This window comes from Tamandua tetradactyla, chromosome 19 (genome assembly GCF_023851605.1).
Source record: "Tamandua tetradactyla isolate mTamTet1 chromosome 19, mTamTet1.pri, whole genome shotgun sequence".
NCBI lineage: Eukaryota > Metazoa > Chordata > Mammalia > Pilosa > Myrmecophagidae > Tamandua > Tamandua tetradactyla.
Window position 1 is genome coordinate 37,737,557 of NC_135345.1, and position 20,693 is coordinate 37,758,249.

Sequence of the window (20,693 nt, forward strand, 5' to 3'; positions counted from 1 at the left end):
GGAAGCTGAAGTCTGAAGTTAAGAGACCACCAGTGAGGAGAATGGATCCATCCAAGCATTTAGAGAGGGTGAGTTTTCCCAGAAGGCAAAGGGTGGGCCTTCCAACTCCTTGCAGTGGAAGAGTCGTGCTATCTCAGGCTTTGGAGAGAGTGGAGCACATTCCTTGGGGGTCAGAGAGAGCCTGGCTGCCACTCCATTGTTATGGAGGGGTTCAGCGTATATACTGGAGGTGGCAGAGAGCCCAAGTGGGGCCCCTATGCTGGAGAGGGTGAATCCAATAAAAAGGTGGTCTCCTCAATGTCCCCTAAGATTGCATTTGGAGAGGGGGGGCTGCTGCATAGGCCCTTGGAAAGGATGGGACTGACACTTTCTAAATCCTGGAAGATAAATGACTCTCAACTTTGAAATCTAATGGAGTTTGTCCTGCAGATTTTCAAAACTGTTGGGTCTGGTGACCCCTGTGTTCCTTCCAAGTACCCTGCTGAAATGGAAAAATGTGTCCTATGACTGTTCTTCCTTGTATGTAAGCAACAAATAACTTGTTCTGAGTTTTACAGGTCGGAGCCAGAGGCGAATTTTCCCTTAGGACAGACTATGCCTATAGCTGACTTTGATGAGATTTTGTACTGTTTCTGCTGTATTATATTTGTATTGTTACTGAAATGGTTTAAGGCTTTCAGACATTGTTATGGGATAAATGTGTTTTGCATTTAGAAATAATATGTCTTTTTGGGATCCCAAGGGTGGAATGTTCCAGTTTGAATCTATTGTATACCCCAGAAAAGCCAAGTTCTTTAATCCTCATTCAGTGTTGCTGGGTGGGAGGTTTTTGAGTGTTTCCATGGAGATGTGACCCAGTCAATTGTGGGTGATAACTTTTGATTAGATGGCTCCATGTGTTGAGTTGATTAGATGTGTCTCCACTCATTCAAGGTGGGGTTGCTTACTGGAGCCCTTTAAGAGGGAACCATTTTGGAAAAAGCTCAGTGCAACCACAGCCACCTGAACAAACCAAGCCCCAGGGAATCCATTGAAGAGGAGGCTAGCAAATCTCGCCATGTACCTTCCCATTTGAGAGAAACCCTGAGTTTCATGGGCATTTCTTGAGTGAAGGTAGCCTCTTGCCAGTTCCTTAATTTGGACATTTTCATGACCTTAGAATTGTAAGCTTGCAACTTAATACATTCTCCTTTTTAAAAGCCTTTCTGTTTTTTGTATATCACATTCTGCCAGCTTGCAAAATAGAACACCCAACCATCTGGAATTCCAGATACTTGACTTCTTGCTCTACTAGCTGGGCCTTGAGAGATTTTATATCCTAAGGCTCCTAAACAATTTAGTAACAGAACAGTATCCCTTAAGCAACTAAAATGCCATTTACATACCACAAATATTGGCTTTCTTTATCTTTATGTAGAATTTCCCTCGGATCCTAAGCCAGTTGTTGCCCAAACAGTGTGGGGGAGATTTTGAATCCTTGTGGCAGCACTATTCAAACCTATTACTGTTTTTGGCTATTTGATGGGTCCTCCCATTCAAATGCAAAAATGGCCTGGGAGCTATCCTCCAGAGGGATGCAAAAGAAAGGGGGTCAGTCTCAGGAATGGCTTTCACTAGTGGGACATAAATGGGGTTGCAGTGTATAAACGGGGTTGTGGGAAACTCTTTGACAAATTGTCTCTGCTTCTTACCTTGCTTTTTCCAAGACTGAGTGTCTCTCTTCTGGGGTTAAAAAGACATTTAGAAGGGCTTGAATGTATGCCCAGTTGGGGTTATGGGTGGTGAAAATGGAGACACAAAGGTTGGTAATTCTCTCGTGGTGGGCTCTGTAAGAAGATTTGTTGTTTTTCCAATTGAACAAGTCTGAGGTGGTGAAGGTGGTGTGGATGAAGAGAAATCTGCTGGACGTCCCTGGTCATCTATACCATTCGGCACTTGTCTCAATGGGTATTGGCCCTGCACATGTGTCTCATCCCAGCTCCCTGGCCAAATTGGGCACCAATACATATATGCCAGGGAGACAGTAACTGTCCCGGGACGGTGACAGAGTCGGGGTTGGCAGAAGGGATGGCACCCTGCCAAGAGGGCCAGGACACTGGAGGGTGCCTTTTGGAGGGGAGTGGGCAAAAGGGATCGTCCAATGGGTCCTTGGGTTAGTCTTTTCTGCACTTGTTCTGGAGTCCAGCTTGAACTGGCCTCACAGCTAAAGTTCTTGACCATGACTCCCAGATGCTGATGGCTGTTTTTGACTTGTTTTCCCATTCTTACCTTTGGTTACCTGGAAAAAGAGTGTTTTCCATCAACAGTGTTAGTTTGGGTGTGAGAGGGGCCAGTGGGTTTTCGTCATTGGTTTTGCCTGCCTCAGTTTCATGCTCCTGACTCAGTTTCTGAAAAGGAATTTGTCCTCATAATAACCCTATCTTTCCTGTCTGGCATCCCCCTCAGTTTCAACCTTGGCTTCACACATTCTTTTGGAGGACAGTTTGGGAAATGACTTTAAGATACCCACTGCTTATGAAAGACAGAAATGTATCAAAAAAACAAATTTATCAAGATCTAGTTGTTTTGCATTAGGGTGGGGGTTTCCTCAGATTATTTATCCTCAGTTTGTCGTTTATACTGTTGTGCCTCTAATATTAAATTTAAAATATTTCAGATGTTCAGCTTAAGGAAGAAATGATATTTTTAAGGATAGTAAAGTTACACATCACATTTTCCTTTGTGCTCATAAACTAGCGCTATATTGTCAACACAGGTAAACTTTGTTTAAAAGCGTAAGTTGTTTCAACAAACTTTGCATTAAATACTTATTGAATAAATATGACTATTCTTACTTATCAAACTTGGAGATAGTATCATGGAAATATTTTAAACATTTATTATATACCATTGTACTTAAGAGTATGCAATGTTACCTTTGAACTGGAATGCCAAGTGAGAAAGTATTTAATTTTATTTTTCAAAACAGAAGGAAACTAACCTTGACAAATTATTGGGAATATATCTATTCCCACTTGAAGAGACAAAATATTGAGGCACTTTAGAGTTGATCTTTATCTGGGGAAGAATATTTTGTGTCCTTTAATTGTGCGGCATTAAGGCATTTGTCTGGGAGAGTTGTAATGGGGTACCACAAACTTGATAAAGGCTTATAGTGAAAAAATATCACTCTGTCCACCCAGTTGCATTAGTTTTTGGGAATTGCACCATAGTTTCTGGAAATTGCTCTTTTTGTCCATGTGAATCCAGTGGGAGTTTTCATGTTCTTCAATGTCCATACCCCTTCTTACAATGAAACTATCAATCCCCAAATGAACCAATCAGAATTTCCTTAATGCCTGGAATTTTGGACATGGGAAGAATCTTGAACTCCAGAAAGATTATGTTCATTTTCTTTGGATATAAAACTCAGGAGTTGTTAGTGGCATTATTTCCTGCCACTTGCAGAAAAAATGGCCAACAAAAAGAGAAACAAACAAAAAAAGACATAGAGAGGAGATAAAGATGACATTTATATCCATGTTCCAGGTTCTTTTTCTGAAGCCCTCCACTTTTGTCTATTTGTTCCAAACACATCAGTATTATTATAATTGAATCATTTTGTAATTCTGCTACTTGTAACTCAGAGTTCTAGAAAATACATCCACCTCACCAATATTCTTCTTAGTAGATGGAACTGATTGTCCCTGGGAATGCATAAATAAATCTGCAGAGAGGAAGCAGCCTCTAAGAAGAAAGCAATTGAAATGATCTTTTTTTTTTTTTTTTTTTAGTTTTTGAGATGCAGCACTAGTTGGGTTGAGTGGGACATTCTGAAATCAGCTAGAAAGAAAAGAAGCCATAAGGGAGAGGGAAATTTGAATGGGTGACCCAGCCTCATCAAGAAAGCAGGTTCTGGACAAGACATGAGGCAGTTCTAGCACTTTTTGGATTTTTTTTTTTTTTTGGATATTCCTTTGCAAAAATGGCTGTGTCATTATGTCGGAGTTTGGACCAGGTGCCTGAGTGGGCATACTGAGGTTCATATCTTTGAGAGCTCAAGCGCACCATGAAATAACTGAATTACATGTGAGCATAACAACAGGTAAAGAGTTCTCTTAATTTTCCTCCTTATACTTGGAAAACTATGGGCGAATATTGGCATGTGCTGGTAACTACACCAGGAGAGCAGCTTTACATCAGATCACGAAGGATCTCTGCTTTCAAGAGTAGTGAAACAGCAACAGCAGAAAAATGAAGAAAAATAAGGAACATACATGGGCTGCTTAGTTGTTGCAGCTTTTCCTCTGTGAGATTATTCTCCCTGGAAAAATGTGGCAGTTTGAACTGATTAAGGCTGCAAAGGGTTCGTGTGCCTATAACTGCAAAGGATAGTTGACTCAGAAGAGTTTTTTCCTCTCTGTGGTAATGACTCAAGTCATTTAAATTGATATTCAAAGGTGATTACATTGGTTACAGATATTAAAATTAGGATACATAATTCTTCATGCAGTATATTCATGCTTTAGAAATGGAACACAAAACTGTGCAGAAAAAGAAAGACTGTCAGAAATTCCTTAACATACCATAGTGCTTGGCTCTAAGTGATGTAAGTGTAGACTCTCTTCCTCTGCTTACTTTTCTATTTTAAAAAGCTCTAGAATCAACATGCATAATTTATAATGGAAAGAATATTTTTTTAGAGTGCAGCCTACCATGGAAAATCAGTATTTTAATAACTAAATTTTAGTTTTCTGAGGAAAAGTTAATCCTAAAACAATAATGACATTCATATTTAAATAGCCATGCATTATGCATATCACAGAATAAATATTCTGAAAGTAAAATAGAGTATGAGAACTTTGGCAATATGACTGCCTGTCAAAATCTGCATATTTTATTGATTTTGAAAATAAAGTAGCAGGTTAACTTTAATTAGTATATTCAGAGTGTTTATTCCTGTAAGAGTAACCTCCAGGCAAAACACATCTTGACCATTCTTAAATAAACAAATGTATTGATAAAGATTGATCACATTTTTATGGAACTGTTAGTACATCAAAATGTTGTTTGTTTATGGAGGCTGTCCAAGGGCTCTTCACTGCCAGACAATATTAGTTGTTAAAGTTCTCAATTTTAGTTGTGGAGTTGTTAACAGCAGTTGGGACAAAAAAAGATCCCACCAAATTATTTAATTTGAATGTGAGTTGTACCTATTACCATATTAATTAAAGTCTAAGTTTGGTTTTTATTTCATCAAAGATTCTTTTGACTGTAAGTGACAGAAAAGCAAACCTAAAATATTTAAGCAAAAATAATTCACTGTCTCATGCAAATTAAAAATCTGTGGATATAGCTATCTTTAGATTTTTCTTGAACCAGGAAGAATCCATTCTGTCTTTCCCTTTCTGCTTTTCTCTGAGCCAGTTACAGTCTCTGACATGCTTGTCTCTCATGCAGGCAATATGGCTATATCAAGTACACTGGAAAAGAGAAATCTTTTTTACCAAGAGGATGCATAAAAGCCTTGGGCCTGATTCTTATTCCAAATCTCTCACAAACCCAACGCTGAAGAGAACCCTGAGATCAGAAGGAAGATGTACTAGACAAGTCTGATTACGTTGGTTATAGCATGATTAAAAAAAATCCCATGAGCTTATACTTAATGATTGATACTCTTGCACATTCTGTGACATTCAAAGGTTGGATGTCTTTCTGTCACTCTCATTCTATGTCTTTGTGTAACAGATTGATACCATCTGGAACATGGCTCATGGTGGCCAATGGGAAAAGAGCTCTGGATGGACCCACATCAGCAATTAAATGCTTGTATTCAAAATGGCATCTAGATCTTTCATTCATGATTCCTTAACCAGAACTAGTCACAAGGCTCCACCCAATCATAGGCACCAGGAAGTGTAGCCCTATCTGTGGCCCAGAAGGAGGGGAAATGAAATTTTTTGGTGAACAGCACTGATGACTGACAAATGCACTGTGTGGTTCAGGTTATCTACCCACCTGGAGTTGGGAGTAGGATCAGCTCACTACTGTTGGGGACATTTAGGCTTCCCCCAAAGAAAATTTAGGGTATTGGTAGAAAAAGTGAATAATTGGTATCAGGAATAAAGAAATCAATATTGTATTTAATTAAGCAGATTTCTAATAAATGACCCAAAGTTCTGGATTTGGCATACCTTCCTATGGAATATAAAGTATGAATTTCCGAAGGTTGTTATAATTTATCATATCTATGGTTATAAAAAAAAAAACCATAAGCTAAATGTTAATTTTTTCTATTCTCCTGATTTTAATTTGGTTGGTCCCCTCCAGGAACTATTACCGTTTAAGAAGATTTTGGAATAGACATTTTAAATCTGGTTCAGTTCCTAATCCATGGATCATAAAATGAATAAACCCGGGAAGTCCCCTGTGAAACTATCTGGTTTTAAGTCTACAACTCTAACTCTATGCACAAGTAAACATGTGAGATTTACTCTTGGGTATGCATTCTTAGTATTTGGCTAGAACAAATTTGTTCTCTTGTGTATTGTAGCATCATTAGACTAGGTTATTTTTTCCCTCAAAGTGTTCATTATCAAAAACCCACCTACTTTTAGTTTTAGGAACAAATATTCACTCAAGCTAATTCAAGAAAAGAATTTATTGTAAGGTTAAAATAGGTAATCTCTGCTTTCTCCATCTGTAGAACAAGGATTCTTTCATCATGATTTTTCTCCTTTTCTTTCCTAGCATCTGCTCCACTTTTCCTTTCTTAATAATCTCACTGTTTACTTATTTTCAGGGCCCAGCTCACCACAGCAAATTGACAATAAACTATAGTCTCTTGGCCTCTTAATTCATATTCCAAAGAGAAAGAATCAAATTGGCTGGACTTTGGAAATTGGTCTATTGTTAGTCAAACCACCACTGGTTGGAGGAAAGTACACTTAACTGGCTCATTCAGGGCTTTTGAGGGGGGCAGTTTAAGCAAGATGAAGAGTTGGACATGAAACCTAAATGGCTGATATGTCTGCTTTAGGAATTAGGTTGAAAACACTGATATCATTTATACTTACTACAAGTTTCTCACCTATATTAACTCATTTAGTTCTATGATGTAGGCACTATTATCAGTCACATACAAAAAATAAGAATACTGAGATGCAGAGAAATCTAATAACTTTCTCATGATCCCACAATTAATAAGAAGTAGAGCCACCCAGGGTCTGAAACCAGGAAATCTTGCTCCAGTTAATGGGTTCAGCTATGCTTTGTTCTCACGCTTGGATATCCTAAAGCATCTGGGTCTACACATTTATTCATGTTGTTTCATGTTCCCTCAGACCTCTTTGCCAGTAGTACAGTGCTTGTCATTTTCACATGTCAGCATTTGCATTTTTCTAGTTTGCCTGAATATCTCGCTTCTGCTTCTAAACCATCTTGTACCTTCCTTTAATTACCGTACAGATCTCCTTGTGTTGTAATTAGATAATATTGTAGTACTGTGAACCACTGCAGGAGAAGGGCTATATATTTCTTATCTTTGCATTACGAGTGCAAATACAAAGTATAATGACCGGCAAATAATATTTGCTGTAATGAATTTTGACTGGATTATCGGTTTAATAAGAAAATGAATGAATTAAATATGCTTTATACTATATAAATTTCACCAATTTCTCCTCTGCTGTCATTATCTAGGATAAAAAGTGCTTCCATAAGAAAACCTGGGAATAACGCCTGTGAAACTTTGAAATTACTGGGATTTAGAAGTCGAGATGGTGGTTGGTTTGGGCTTGATGATACTGTAGTGAGAACTATGCAGAATGGCTTGGTATCCTTTGAACTGCATGAACATTTAGAAAGGTAATGAAGTAGTAAATAATAAAAGTTGATGGTATTATAACTTGATGGCCTGTAATTGATGTTTACTGAAATTAAATTGGAAGCCAGATTTAGATTCCTCAAATAAGAATATAGAGTCCTTTAGGATATATTTAAAATACAAATCGAATTGACATGAATATGCTAATTTTAATTTCATTCATGAGAGGTATATGCTTTCGGAAACCACTCATAACATTCACTTTTTCCTATAGACTTATTCAAACTCCAAAATAGTTTTAAAAGTGCACCTTCATTTCTGAAATTCCAAGGAGGTAACAATCAAATGTTCATGTTATGTTCATCTCATAACTACCTGTATCAATAGAGTGAATTTGGTATTTTAATGCTTTCATTTTGTTTTCTATCTTCCATGTTTTCTAGACAGCCCATTATGAGAAAGTTTTTAGACAGCTTTAGGGGACATGAGGGGGAAGCACTCATAAAGAGAGGAAAATTGTATGTCGAAAGATAGCCTTGATGTCATAATAGATCTTATACAAACAATTGTCTTAGGCCAGTTTCCCTAGAAACAAAGTCTGAAATGAGAATGCTTATGCAAATGATTTATTCAGGGAATGTTCTCAGGTGAATATTGTAAAGGAATGAAGGAAGCAGACAGATGAAGAGGAGTCGAAAATAGGGTTTCAGTTTATCAATCTGATACCTTGGAGTTGCTCTGGGGTGTGAGTAGCACTACCAAGGAGGCTGGTTTTACACTGAATTAGTTATTTGTTGGCTGTGGGGACAGGGCTTCCCTGGGTGAGAGAGGTCTCAATAGTCAAGGGCAATTCTCTGAATAAGAATTTGGGATGAGTGGTTCAGCCCAGGGAAAGGGGCCCATCATAACAATCCTTACCAAAAAGGGAAAGGAGATGGCTATTTCAATCTCCATGATATATATTCTGCATCCTATTGAGAGGAAATAGATTATTTTGACCACCTTTACCTTCTATTTGTTTGAGGCAATATTTTCTAATATAAAATATGTGGCCATATTTTAGAGTTGAGCTGGGACTATATGATTTCTGGGCTTAAGAACATGTATTTTAGAACTCTGTTTGAGTTGAGCTGGTTTCCTAACTGTCAAGATGTTTACTAAAAACATTTATGAACTTAGCCATTTTATCATCAGAATGCTTGATTTTAAAAGATGTTTGGAACATAATGACCCTTTTCTTGGTGGTGATAGATATCAGTAATGTTATTAAGGCTGTATATCCCCCAGTTCACACCTCTTTTCTTCCTTGCAGGTTTATTGTGCTTCATCTCTCCTCCAGGATAGAGAATAGCCATTTGATTTCTTTTGTGAAATCTTTAGAAGAAGCGACACTCAGCACCACTGCCTGCATAGTACTGTATCACCAGAAAGACAATCCCCATAGAGCAGTTATTTTAGTGGTGGCTTATAAGGATTTAAGCCAGGAGCTTAAGAACTTGCAATTGGAAGGGTTTAGAGGTCCTCCAGAGCCTTCTCGCCATTTCCAGTTAAAAGAAGGAGAACAGCTTCTCTTACGGTTTACTGGAAATATATTTGCTACAAGTAAGTATAAGGAAACCTTTCTGTATATTGAATAGGCTACAAGTCACAACCTTGTAATTAATTAAACTTGTGCTCTAAGGAAAACTTCAGAGGATTGAAAGGACATTCCGGAAGTGGGAAGAGGAAAAGACTTATTACTTCTTCTTTTACAGTTGTTTCCTTTTCTACTTGGAGAATTCTTGTTTCTTTAGGGGAAGAGTCTAAGTAACACTCCTTCAAAAACAGCTGCCTTCCTACTGTTGTCTATTTCCTGGACCAAGGCAGTCACCTCCTAAATGCTCCTCTGTTTCCATTCTTACTCACATGAAATCTATTTCCATACAAGAACAAGAGTAATCTTTTTAAAACATAAATCATAAATACTCTCCCAATTAAAGTTTTATAATTACTTCTAATTTTACATAAAATAATATCCAAATTCTTTACCACAGCCAACAGAATCAACTCCAACCTGGAGTCAGCAGAGCTGAAGAGATACGTGGATAGAACTATGTTTTAGTGTAATTACTTTGTAATTCTAAACATTTTGTTTTATGGATTTAAAAAATTAATCTTGAAAAGGAATCCACAAGTTTCCCCAAACGCTAAAGAGATCCATGGCTCAAAAGAGGTCAAGAACCCCTGATCTGGCTGACACACCCCTGCTTACCTCTCATCCCCATATTTATCTGGGGCTATTTTTATTTCCATTATAGATACTATCTAAATTTGAATGTATTTTGCCTATGTATTTAAGTTTTTTCATACGTGTATATGAAACATATATAACATAGATGTTTATATATATATATATATATATATATATATACTGCGATCTTCCCTGGAATATAAATTTCATGAGCACATTGACTGTGTCAGTCGTCTTGTACCCACTGAGTTTAGCCCTGTACTCAATACATCAAAGGCTCTCAATAAATACTTGGTGAGTGAATGCATAGATGAAAATTCTGAAGGTAGAAATCAGGTTAAAGACATATTAGAGCCTGCATGAGAGGTGGGAGAAATGAGTGGAAGGTAAACAGAAGAGACAAAATGAAAAAATACAAAAGGAAAAGAAGAAATTTGGAGAGAAAACAGTTGTGTAGAAGAGAGAAAAAGATCTTTGAGAGAGTTGCCATGGCAGCAGTTACTTTTTCAGTTCAATCCTATCTGCTCTAACTCCTTTCTCTGGGGCAGAATACAATCTAAATAGTTGTATGTGTAAAGGTTTGGGGTATTGGGGAGAGTTCAGAATTGTGTTTTGTGGGTACTTCTGGTTCAGGAATCTTCCCCATAGACTTGACTTAATGTAATATTCTCTTTTAAGTTCTATATTCACTTAAAAGATAATGTGGATCCCATTGAATTGAATGGTGCTTATTTTCACCAAGATTTAGGAAATGGTTTTAAGACTCTTAATCTTTGTTACTACAAAAACAATAAGATTTGAAGCTGAGGCTGCCCTTCTGGTATTTCAGAATAAGTGAGGTCAAAGTATTCCAATTTGAAGTGTCCCTTTCCCTTTCACATGCAGGATCTCAGTCATCTGAGCCAGTGACAGGACTTAGTGAGTGACAAGGATGCCAGCAAAAGGGGAAGGGAAGGGAGAGGAAGAGAGGAAGGAAGGGTGGACGAGATCCCTTCTGCCTTGGCTTCTGGAGCAGAAACCACAGTGTCTACCCTGAGACAATATCTCTAAGGAGGGATAGTCAAAAACCAGAAGTGTCCTGCCCAAACTAATGATATAAATTATTTTCCTGTAGTCCTTGGGACTGCCAGCTGTGTTTACCTGTGGTCCTAAATAAGAGGTAGTTGCTGTTATTCTAGGCGTTGTCACTGGACATACTGTTGCCTATAATGGGGGCTGGAGAGCATATGCTAACTTCAGAATGCCCAAAGATAGCCAGCATGTGCAGTTCCTCCATGTGAGAATGAAGATCATATCTTCACTCAGGGAACATGAATCAGGCAGGATGCTGAGACTCTCTCTCCTTTGCTTTTCCTAGAGACCCATGATCAAATCTGGAGATTCACTGGGTTTTTCTTCACCTAAAGCAGAAAGACTCTCAGGAAAGAATTGACACCTCCTCCTTCCATCAGGGCCTATGGGGAATCTCTGTGCATCTCAAGTAAATTCAGCCAGAGCCTGAAGATTATCCCCACCCCCATCTTCAGTTATTTCCTTTTGTATCTTCAGAGCTCACATCAGATATCATGCTCAGGGAAGCCTTCCCCACCCACCTTAATCATATTGCTCTCTGGTACTTAATCATGGTCTCTGGTACTTATTTTTTTGTGGCCCTTACTACAGCTTAAATTTTCTATTTTGTTTAATTGTGTGATCAAGACCAGTTTCTCTAACTAGAATCCCATGAGGGGAGGGACTGTCCTTATTGGTGGACGCCATTCATTCCCCAGCACGTGGACAGTACCTGGTCTCTAGAAGAAGTTCAGAGACTATATGTTAAAAAAGCAAAGACGGAGGTCTCAAAAAGGACTTAACAGTATAGTGTTAATGGTGGCTAAAAATATTTCAGCCTTAGTTAATGAAAGTAGACTAATGTCCTTTGAGAAATGCCAATCTTTATATACATTTGTATAGACTTAATATAACTCTTTTGAATGGAATACAGAGGACATAGATTCTTGTTACACCTCAGAAATCAAATGGAGTGATGTGTTCTTCCTTTTGTTGTTGTTGTTTTTCATTGGCCTCTGGCCTTCTTCTGGACACAAGATAGAATATTCTTTCCAGGTTAGAGCTCAGTTTAGCACTTAGGCATCCTATTAAATGATATCCAAGCCCCTACTACAGACAAAATCCAAATAGTGCTGGGAAGTGCTTCTACAAAATTATTATATAATTATATTTTAGTTTTACATGCAACAATTAGTTGCACTCTATTGAGGTCCCTGTGCCTCAAAGTTCCCCTAAATGTGCTTTGGCCCAGGAAATTGATTTTCCCAGATACATGTGTAGGAAACTGAAATGACTGTCCTTTACTCATTTAACAAAATTAACTCCCCGTATGTGTATTATATCCTAGAGAGAGGAGACAGAGAATAAGTAAATAAGCAAATGCTCAGCTTCACAGAGAGAAAGGTAAAATATTGAAGGATACAGCAGGGAAAGAGTATAGGAAATTTCAAAGCAGGTGATGAAGTTGGAATTTTAAATAGAGTCATCAGGGAAGACATTTTTGAGAAGGAGACATTTAGACAAAGACTCAAAGAAGGCAAGAGAGCAAGCCATAATCCTATCTCAGGAAACTCTGTCCCGGAAAGAAGCAATAACAAAAGTACAAAGGAACTGGTGTATTTGAGGAACATCAAGGAGGCTGGGGTGTCTGGGTCAGAGGGAAGAAGAGGAGCCTTGTAGAAGATTAAGTGAAGACTGATCATAGTCATAGGCCATACCAGGAGTTTGACATTTATTCCACATGAAATGGGGAGCTATGAAGTCTTTTCAACAGAGGAGTGACATGATCTGAGTTAGAATTTAGCTCTGTTGGAAAGATCCAATGCAAGGACAAGGGGAGAAGCAGGGAGTCTGTTATGAGCCATTGCAATAAGACAAGCAAGAGTTGATGGTGGTGTAGGGTACAATTAGTGAAGAATACAGAAATACCATGGGGTCAGTAGTTCTAATAGGATTTATCTGGTTCCCTATTTAAAATAAAATCTGGCCTTTCTCAGCAAAAGCATTTATCCCTACATTTGTGCTTTATTCTTATATGCCATTAAAGAAAAATATTCCAATGCCCCTGTCTTAGTTTTTCAGCTGCTAAAACAAATACCATAAAATGGGTTGGCTGAAACAATGGGAATTCACTGGCTTATGGATTTGGTATGAGGAGAGGTCAAAAATTGAGGTGTCAGCCAGGTGATGATTTTTCCAGAGGTTACTTGGCTTTCTTGTCACATGGCAATGCCCTCGGTTTCTCTTCTGGGTTCCACTGATTTCTAGTTTCTAGCTTCCTTGGTGGCTTCATCCTTGTGTCATTTCGTATGGGGCTTCCAGTAATAGGGTTAACACTATCCTGATTCAGTTGGACATGCCTTAACTAAAAATAACATCTAAAAAAGATCCTATTCCTAATGACTATATACCCATGGGAATAGATTAAGACCATGTTTTTCTGGGTTACATAATTCAACCTAATACAATCCCATTATTGGGAAAAATATATTTTGTTATAAGCAATATCTAATAACTCTCCAAATAGAAATACAATCTGTCCCAATATGACAAGGATTTATTGAACAACTACTGTGGTACATTACTATGAATTATCTACAGAATATGCTGAGCACAAGGAAAAGGGCCTGTTTTTGTTCTGTTTTTACTTCCTCTTTAAATATGCCATGTGTGAGAAAAAGTACATAGAATAGTATAATTTATTTGTCCAACTTGCCTTATCTAAGTTCTATTGTTTTTCTGGGACAAGGGTCTTTGCAATGAAATTCCAACTTAAATATATATATATATATTTACATATATATATGCATTGCTTTCAATTTATAACACTAAGATCACGCTGTTTATTCTTAGTAAACCCTCAACAATATTGTCCTTATTTCACATATAAATGGGACTCAGAGGTTTGTATTATAGATCTTTATTTTTAAAAATTAACTTTTTTTGCATGGGCAGACTCTGGGAACTGAACCTGGGTCTCCAGCATGGCAGGTAAGAATTCTGCCACTGAGCCACCAAGCACCACCCTAAAAATTAACTGTTAATAGTTAGTAGATAAATTTTACGTATAAATTGAATCCATTTGACTACCCCTCACCCTCAGTCATTACTCCTTATGAGCAATTGTGTAGTATAACATCTTCAAAGGGATGGAAGGAAAAATTTACAGGTGGAATTCCATTTGGGTCCAAAGTAATTACATTTTTCTTGGATGTTCTCAAGTGGTACGAAAGTAGGAGTTTTCCAGATGACAACCAGTGATGTGGAAGCTCTAATGTAATAAATTAATTTATTAGATCAAATTTTAATGATTACAAAAATTTTCTTTCTTTTTTATCTTTGCCAGAATAAAACTTTTAGGAAGGCAGACCCTGACTAGTCACTCATCTCCTAGGAATCTGTTTTATTCAATTAGCCAGGTTGCCTTTCAAATTTAGAATTATGCAAGGAAATACTCCTTAACCTAAAGTTATTCTGTTTCTAGATATAGCTGTGCATTACAAATTCATCAAACTCACCTCTGGCAAACACCAGGGAGAAGGGTGGTGGCCTTTTCTACATTTCTCATCAGACTCTTACTTTATTGGGCAAAGTTCAAAGTTAGCTCTGGGAAGTCAACTTTAAGGCTGCCAAGAGCAGAAGGAGTTTTGACTTAAATGCAAAGAGCTTCGTATTAACACTTTTATAAAAATAATTAACTGGGTTGTTTTGGGGCATTTAAATTCAAAATCATGGAAGAATTCTGCTTCTATCTTTTTCTTCTTTGCTATCATGTATTGAGTGTTAACTACCTGATGCCTTGTGCCAAATATTTTATCCACATTATCTAATTTATTCCCTGAGCAATCCTAGGAAGCATGTTTTAGTTATTTTATTGTAAATGTAAGGAAGTTGAGTGCCAGAGAAATTCACAGATATGAAAGAAATGGACAAATATTTCTGTGTCAGTAAACTGTAGGTTGAATTTGAATATAGATCTTTACATCTAAAATGTAATATCTCAACTGCTACATTATAGCTTCCTCTTAATTTTGCAAAGGGTAGTATAGGCATCTTGCCTTAGGACATATAGCAGTGCCTGTTTTACTGTTTCAATGACAAAATAAAATATCCTACTGTCATGGTGAAATCACCATGAATAAAAGGTTCTGTTCACAAAAGCTTCAGTATTTTCGGTGGGAACGTGAAAAGATTTCTGCATATCATTGTTCTGAGGGGCTCCCCCAGATTTCTGTGGAAATTTTAGCAACAGAAATCTAATAACTTCCCCTGAGATGTTCTAGGCAGTTCTGCTGATGTCTGTGAAAGTGGGTGTTCCACAGCTGCCCTGGCTGAAATGATAGTCACTAGCCATAAGCATTGGAAATGTGGACAGTGACTGAAGAATTGAAATTGATCTGAAATTTGAAATTCACTTGATTTTCATTAATTAAAATTTAAATTACAAGGCCATATGTTGCTAGGGGTACCATATCAGAGAGTGCAGATCTAGGATGTCTGAGTCATAATATTGGGCCATATGAAATGAATGGGTAGAAAAAAGGAAAAAGATCATTTTTGAAATGTGAAAATAATTTTCTAAATATAGAAAGAGCTGAATATTTTCAATAGTTTCTTGTTACGGCAAAATGGTAGAGAAAAAGAAAATCAAAGATTATTTATTAGATTTAAAAGCAGCCAGAAAATACCTGGTCCAGTTATTGATGAGAAATTTTTTAGTACTTTATATGGTCTCTACTTTTGGATGCTTGTCAGGTCATGTTTGGCGAAGAAGCAATGATACAACGAAGCTTTCATTATACATATTTATTTTGTTTATTTATTTTTTTAAGTGTATGGTACGGGAATTGAACCTGGGTCTCCCACATGGAAGGGGGGCATTCTAACCACTGAACTACTGGCGCACTTGGTTTTCATTGTATTTTAAAAACTAAATGATTATTTAGATTAAAAAGATAATTAGGGGAAAGTGGTTTATCTTAATAGTAACAAATGTGTTTTATTTTTATTTAGGCAATGGGAAGGATTACGCAAGAGACCACAAGCTTATTTTTCACTTACAAAGAAAACCCAGGCTGGAACTCCAACTCAAAGAGGTGGATGAATTCGGAAACTATAGCTGCCCTCATTATAAGGGCACCATTATAGGTTACAAAGTACCTAAAGAAAAGGCAGTCCCTAACTTGGATCAATCTCTTATACTTAATGAAAACCATTATCAATTGCCAATTTGCGAATTGCCATTGAGTTTGCCAAAGGTGAGTTATTTTAACTCCTTGGTTACCGTATTCTATTAATGCTTCATAACTGTCTACCACAATCATACAGCAGACAAATGGCTATATAGGGATAAAAAAATGGGTATAAAGTTGATAAAGGAGGTGTGAGTATGTTAAATTTTACGGTGGTAGAAAATATGCTAGGGTTTCCATTTTGTCTTATATCAGCTATTCTAACAAAAACAATTCAAATTGATCTGTTTCTGACATTATGTGGTAAATGTCCACAGAGACACTGTCATTCATTTTTTGTAAGTGCTTTTCTGAGTAACTGGGAAATCATTCATGAAAATATTCAGTATCATTTCAGAACATATCACTTTAGGAATATACTATGCTGTGAGCAAGGAAATGACATTATTAGAACATTTTCTGTGAAAATTATTTAGTATTTATACCAAATTTTGCATGTTTGTTTTATGAGTTGATTTCTCTTTTCTAAAATTCTTAATCTTTTCAGGAAGTAGGATTTCAATTGTTTTTCCAAAGGTGTCAAATTAATTAATAAATTTTGTGCTTGCGTGTACAGTTTCACTCAGTGAGTTAGGACTTGTACTTCTAAATTATATTCTTAATTAGGAATGTCATTTAAAATTCTCTTTATGGTTCTAGAGGGAAAAAAAACGCCTTATGTTAACAGAAAGCCAAAAGTGTGTCCTCTTTTTTTTTTTTTTAAACATTCTGTGTTATGAATAGCAGAAATGTTTCTCCCAAGGGGTTAGATTTTGCACAGATTATAAATAAATTATTGAAGTAATTAATTTAACAAATATTTATTTAACTTCTGAAATAATCAATGCATTATGCTAAACATTATGATAAATACAGAACTATAGAAGATACTACATGCTCTAAAACTGTGTTGTCCCTAAAAGTAGCTACAATATGTAGCACTAGGCAGTTGAAAAATGGATAGTCCAAATTGAGATGTGCTGCAAGTAGTAAAGTACATGCCAGAATTCACAAGGATTCAGTAAGAAAAAAAATTTCAATAATATTTGGTTTATATATATTTTATATTGAAGTGATAATATTTTGGTTATATTGAGTTGAATAAAATATATTATTAAGATTAATTTTACCTTTTTTAAAACTTTTTTTGTGTGGCAACTAGAAGAATTTAAATTATCTATGTGTGTCAGTTTATATTTCTATGGGACAACTCTTCTCTAAAGAAATTTATAACTTAGAGAGTATGCAAAACAAGTACACACAACCACTTCCTAAGATAGTAGCTGACTAGGCTAATAGTTTAAACAGTGACTAATGGTTGTTTTGGAGGGAAATGACTTTTCTGGAGGTCGAAATCAGTAGAAATTTCATGTGCTTGTGGCATGTCATCTCAGCTTTGTAGGTTGATAGGAATCTGACTAATGAAAATGAAGAAAAAGAACAGTTTGAAATGAGGAGATGGACTGAGTTTGAATGGAAATAGTGAACAGGACATTTTAAAATATGTCAAGTTTAGCAAGAATTCACAATTCATAAAATAACCACAATAATTTCTAATGTGTTAATAACTGTTCTAAGTGCTTTATATGTACTGTATCATTTCACTCTTTCAAAAAACCTATGAGGTATTAGCATTGTTCTTGTTTTAAAGGAACTGAGGCATAGGCATTTTAGGCAACTTTCCCATGGTCCCATAGCAAATTAAGTGGCCAGGCTAGGATTCAATCCAAGGAAATATGCCTGTAGAGCCCAGATATTTAACAACCCAAAGTTGTTGCTTTTTTGGTAATAGGTAGAATTCTTAGTCAAGGGCACAAGGATGGATTTTAGGGCCTCCAGATTTGCCTTTGAAGTTGTATAACAATTTCATGTATATTATGCTTTACTGTAGAGGTTTTGTTAGAAATATCTAACAATTGATAAACACGGGCACTGACCACATTGAAACCAGCCCTTAGAACAGAGGAGCATGATCCTAGAAACATTAGCTCTTTAATTGCTGGGTTCAGGAAAATCCTGGAGTTTTGAGGAGGTATCTGTAGGTTAGCAGAATCCATTTAACTACTGATGTGAAAATTCTGTATTTTAGGAACTGGGATAGCCATAGAGATATATGTGCCTTATCAGTCCTGTTTTGTGCATTTTCATGTTTGTCTTAGGACATGAATCTGTTGTTCTTTATGTTTGGGGACCTTTCCCTCAAATAGTTTCATGGCTGGTTCTTTATCATTCAAGTCTCAGGTCATATATCACCTCCTCCAAGAGGCATCCCCCTCTATCCTTATCTAAAGTCACTTTCTAGGCTATTATCCTTTTAAAATGGACTTCATAAGATTTATCATTAGTTGAAATAGTTTGAGTTATTTCTTTGTTCATGTATTTTGCCTTTGCCCCTTGAGAAAGCAAGCGCCAGTGAATAAAGGGCCTGGTTCGTCCTGCTTATGCTATGAAGATGTCTTCAGGATTGCAGCAGTGCCTGGTGCTTGATGAATGGGGGACGACCTACAGCTTTCATTAGATTAGAAAAGTTGAAGAACTACTGATGTAAAGAAACACTAGAATTCCCTCATATTAGTAGTTTAGAGCCTTGCAGGCTAAGGGTTGATTTGGGTCAGTTGTAGGGGAAAGATCCAATGGGGCTGCTGTTGAGGCAGCTCAGTAGCACACATTCCTTGCAGAGAGCTCTGTGCTGCTCTGCTGCTATGGCTTGGTGGAAGCGAGTCAAGCAACGACGCTGCTGTATTTCTCTGGCTGGAGGTGGTGAAGGTCTTACTGCGAGGATGACAAACAACAAATGAGAGGCCTTTATGTGAGGGGACAAAATTGACAGACTTTTAAACAGTCTATTAATGTGACACAAATTCAGCTTTCAGTTTTTCCCCTGTGGACTGAGTTCCTGAATTATTTGGCCAAATGAGCCAATTTAGATAATTTAGAGCCTCAATAAAGTCTATGTTACTGATTGTCCAAGACTTGGGCATACGCTCATTACTCTGCCTTAATTTGAGGCACCACTCCCCAGCTACTTGCCTGAGTTATTCCGACCAGGCATCTCACATTTCTGCGTAAGTATGACTTCTCCCGGGAACCCTCCTTTAACCTTCCTCTCCATCTAAATTAGATTCCTGGTATGTATTGCCACAACATCTGGTACTTCCCTATTACAGTGGTTATCATATTTTATTATACTCACTTGCTTATTTCCTTCCCCCTAGACCAATGTTTCTCAACCTTTTTCATTCCTGTTATCACCCTCCTAAGAATTCTTTTTAGGCATTTTATTCTTAATTGTCTCTCACCATGAAATTTTAACAGCAGAAACACTGTATATCTGTTTGCATACTAGAATTGTATCTGTGATTTATACATTAAAAGAATAAGCTTTTCTTGTGCCCCCAAGAACAAGTTTTCTCTCCTTAGGGATGATATTATCCTGGTTGAGAAAATGCATGCAATAGACTGGGCGGGCACATTCTTTGTCCTGCCTGCCTGTGTATTTTCAGTGACTGGTGCTGGACAAATATTTGCGAATGAATGAACACAATATTTCTCAGACCTTAAAATAGACTGGCCTTAAAATTTATAACCTTCAAATTATATCGGCTTGTTTTTAAAAAAAGTGCATTTTAAACATCTGCTGCCTTTCATATATGAATCTGCTGCCAACATACCATCTTGCTCCCCCTGATGAGTCAGCAGGGGCCTTTCCAGATTCACTCTCTTAGCCCTTTGCATACTCAGGCAAAATCTTTACAAGTTAAGTTGGTTGGGGTGGAGAAAGAATCTTTGACTGTGGAAATTTTTTTTCCTTTTTTAAAAACAAACATAGCGTAAATGGGAACTGAAACCATGACCTTTATTTTTGCGAAAACAGACTTCTTCAGTGAAACTCAAAATTTTAAAAGTCCACCTCAGCTGGGCAGTATAAGAATGTGCTATTTTTCGGGGTATGAAAGTTAGCCCTGTAATATGGAGTTTGACATGCAATTATGCATGTCAAAGTGTTTGTCACAATAAAAGTGCTTTACATGTAGAAAGCAGCTATAGGCACATATATTCATAAACACATGTTTATAAGGTGTGACCTTAATGTATTCCCAGTGGTGTGGAAACATATCACTCAACTTCACACTTGTAAGGATCTCTGTGTATCTTACTCTTCAGCCTCTATATTTCATTCATTCATCCATTAATTCATTTACTCAACAAACACATATCCCACGGATGGACCTGGCAATGTGCTGACCATGTCCAGTGATGAAAACAACAGACAAAAAAGTTCCTGCCAGCAGCTTCATTCCTCCTTTGTTTCCCTGGGGTCTGTTCTCAACTCAGAGGGCTGAGTGGACTTTTTTTTTTTTTTTTTTTTTTTTTTTTA

The 20,693-nt window shown here is 37.0% G+C and overlaps 1 protein-coding gene across 8 annotated transcripts in view; it reads left to right on the plus strand.

The window, feature by feature from the left end:
- The window catches only part of DTHD1 (death domain containing 1), a 109,228-nt gene that overhangs the window by 41,383 nt on the left and 47,152 nt on the right, over positions 1–20,693 (plus strand). For 7 of the 8 annotated variants that reach the window (XM_077136570.1, XM_077136571.1, XM_077136565.1 and 4 more), the window contains 3 exons: positions 7,681–7,845; positions 9,117–9,406; positions 16,098–16,342. In XM_077136570.1, the coding sequence (XP_076992685.1) occupies positions 7,681–7,845; positions 9,117–9,406; positions 16,098–16,342 (700 nt within the window). The remainder of the gene's footprint in view (positions 1–7,680; positions 7,846–9,116; positions 9,407–16,097; positions 16,343–20,693) is intronic. The other variant, XM_077136567.1, reaches the window with a different exon arrangement.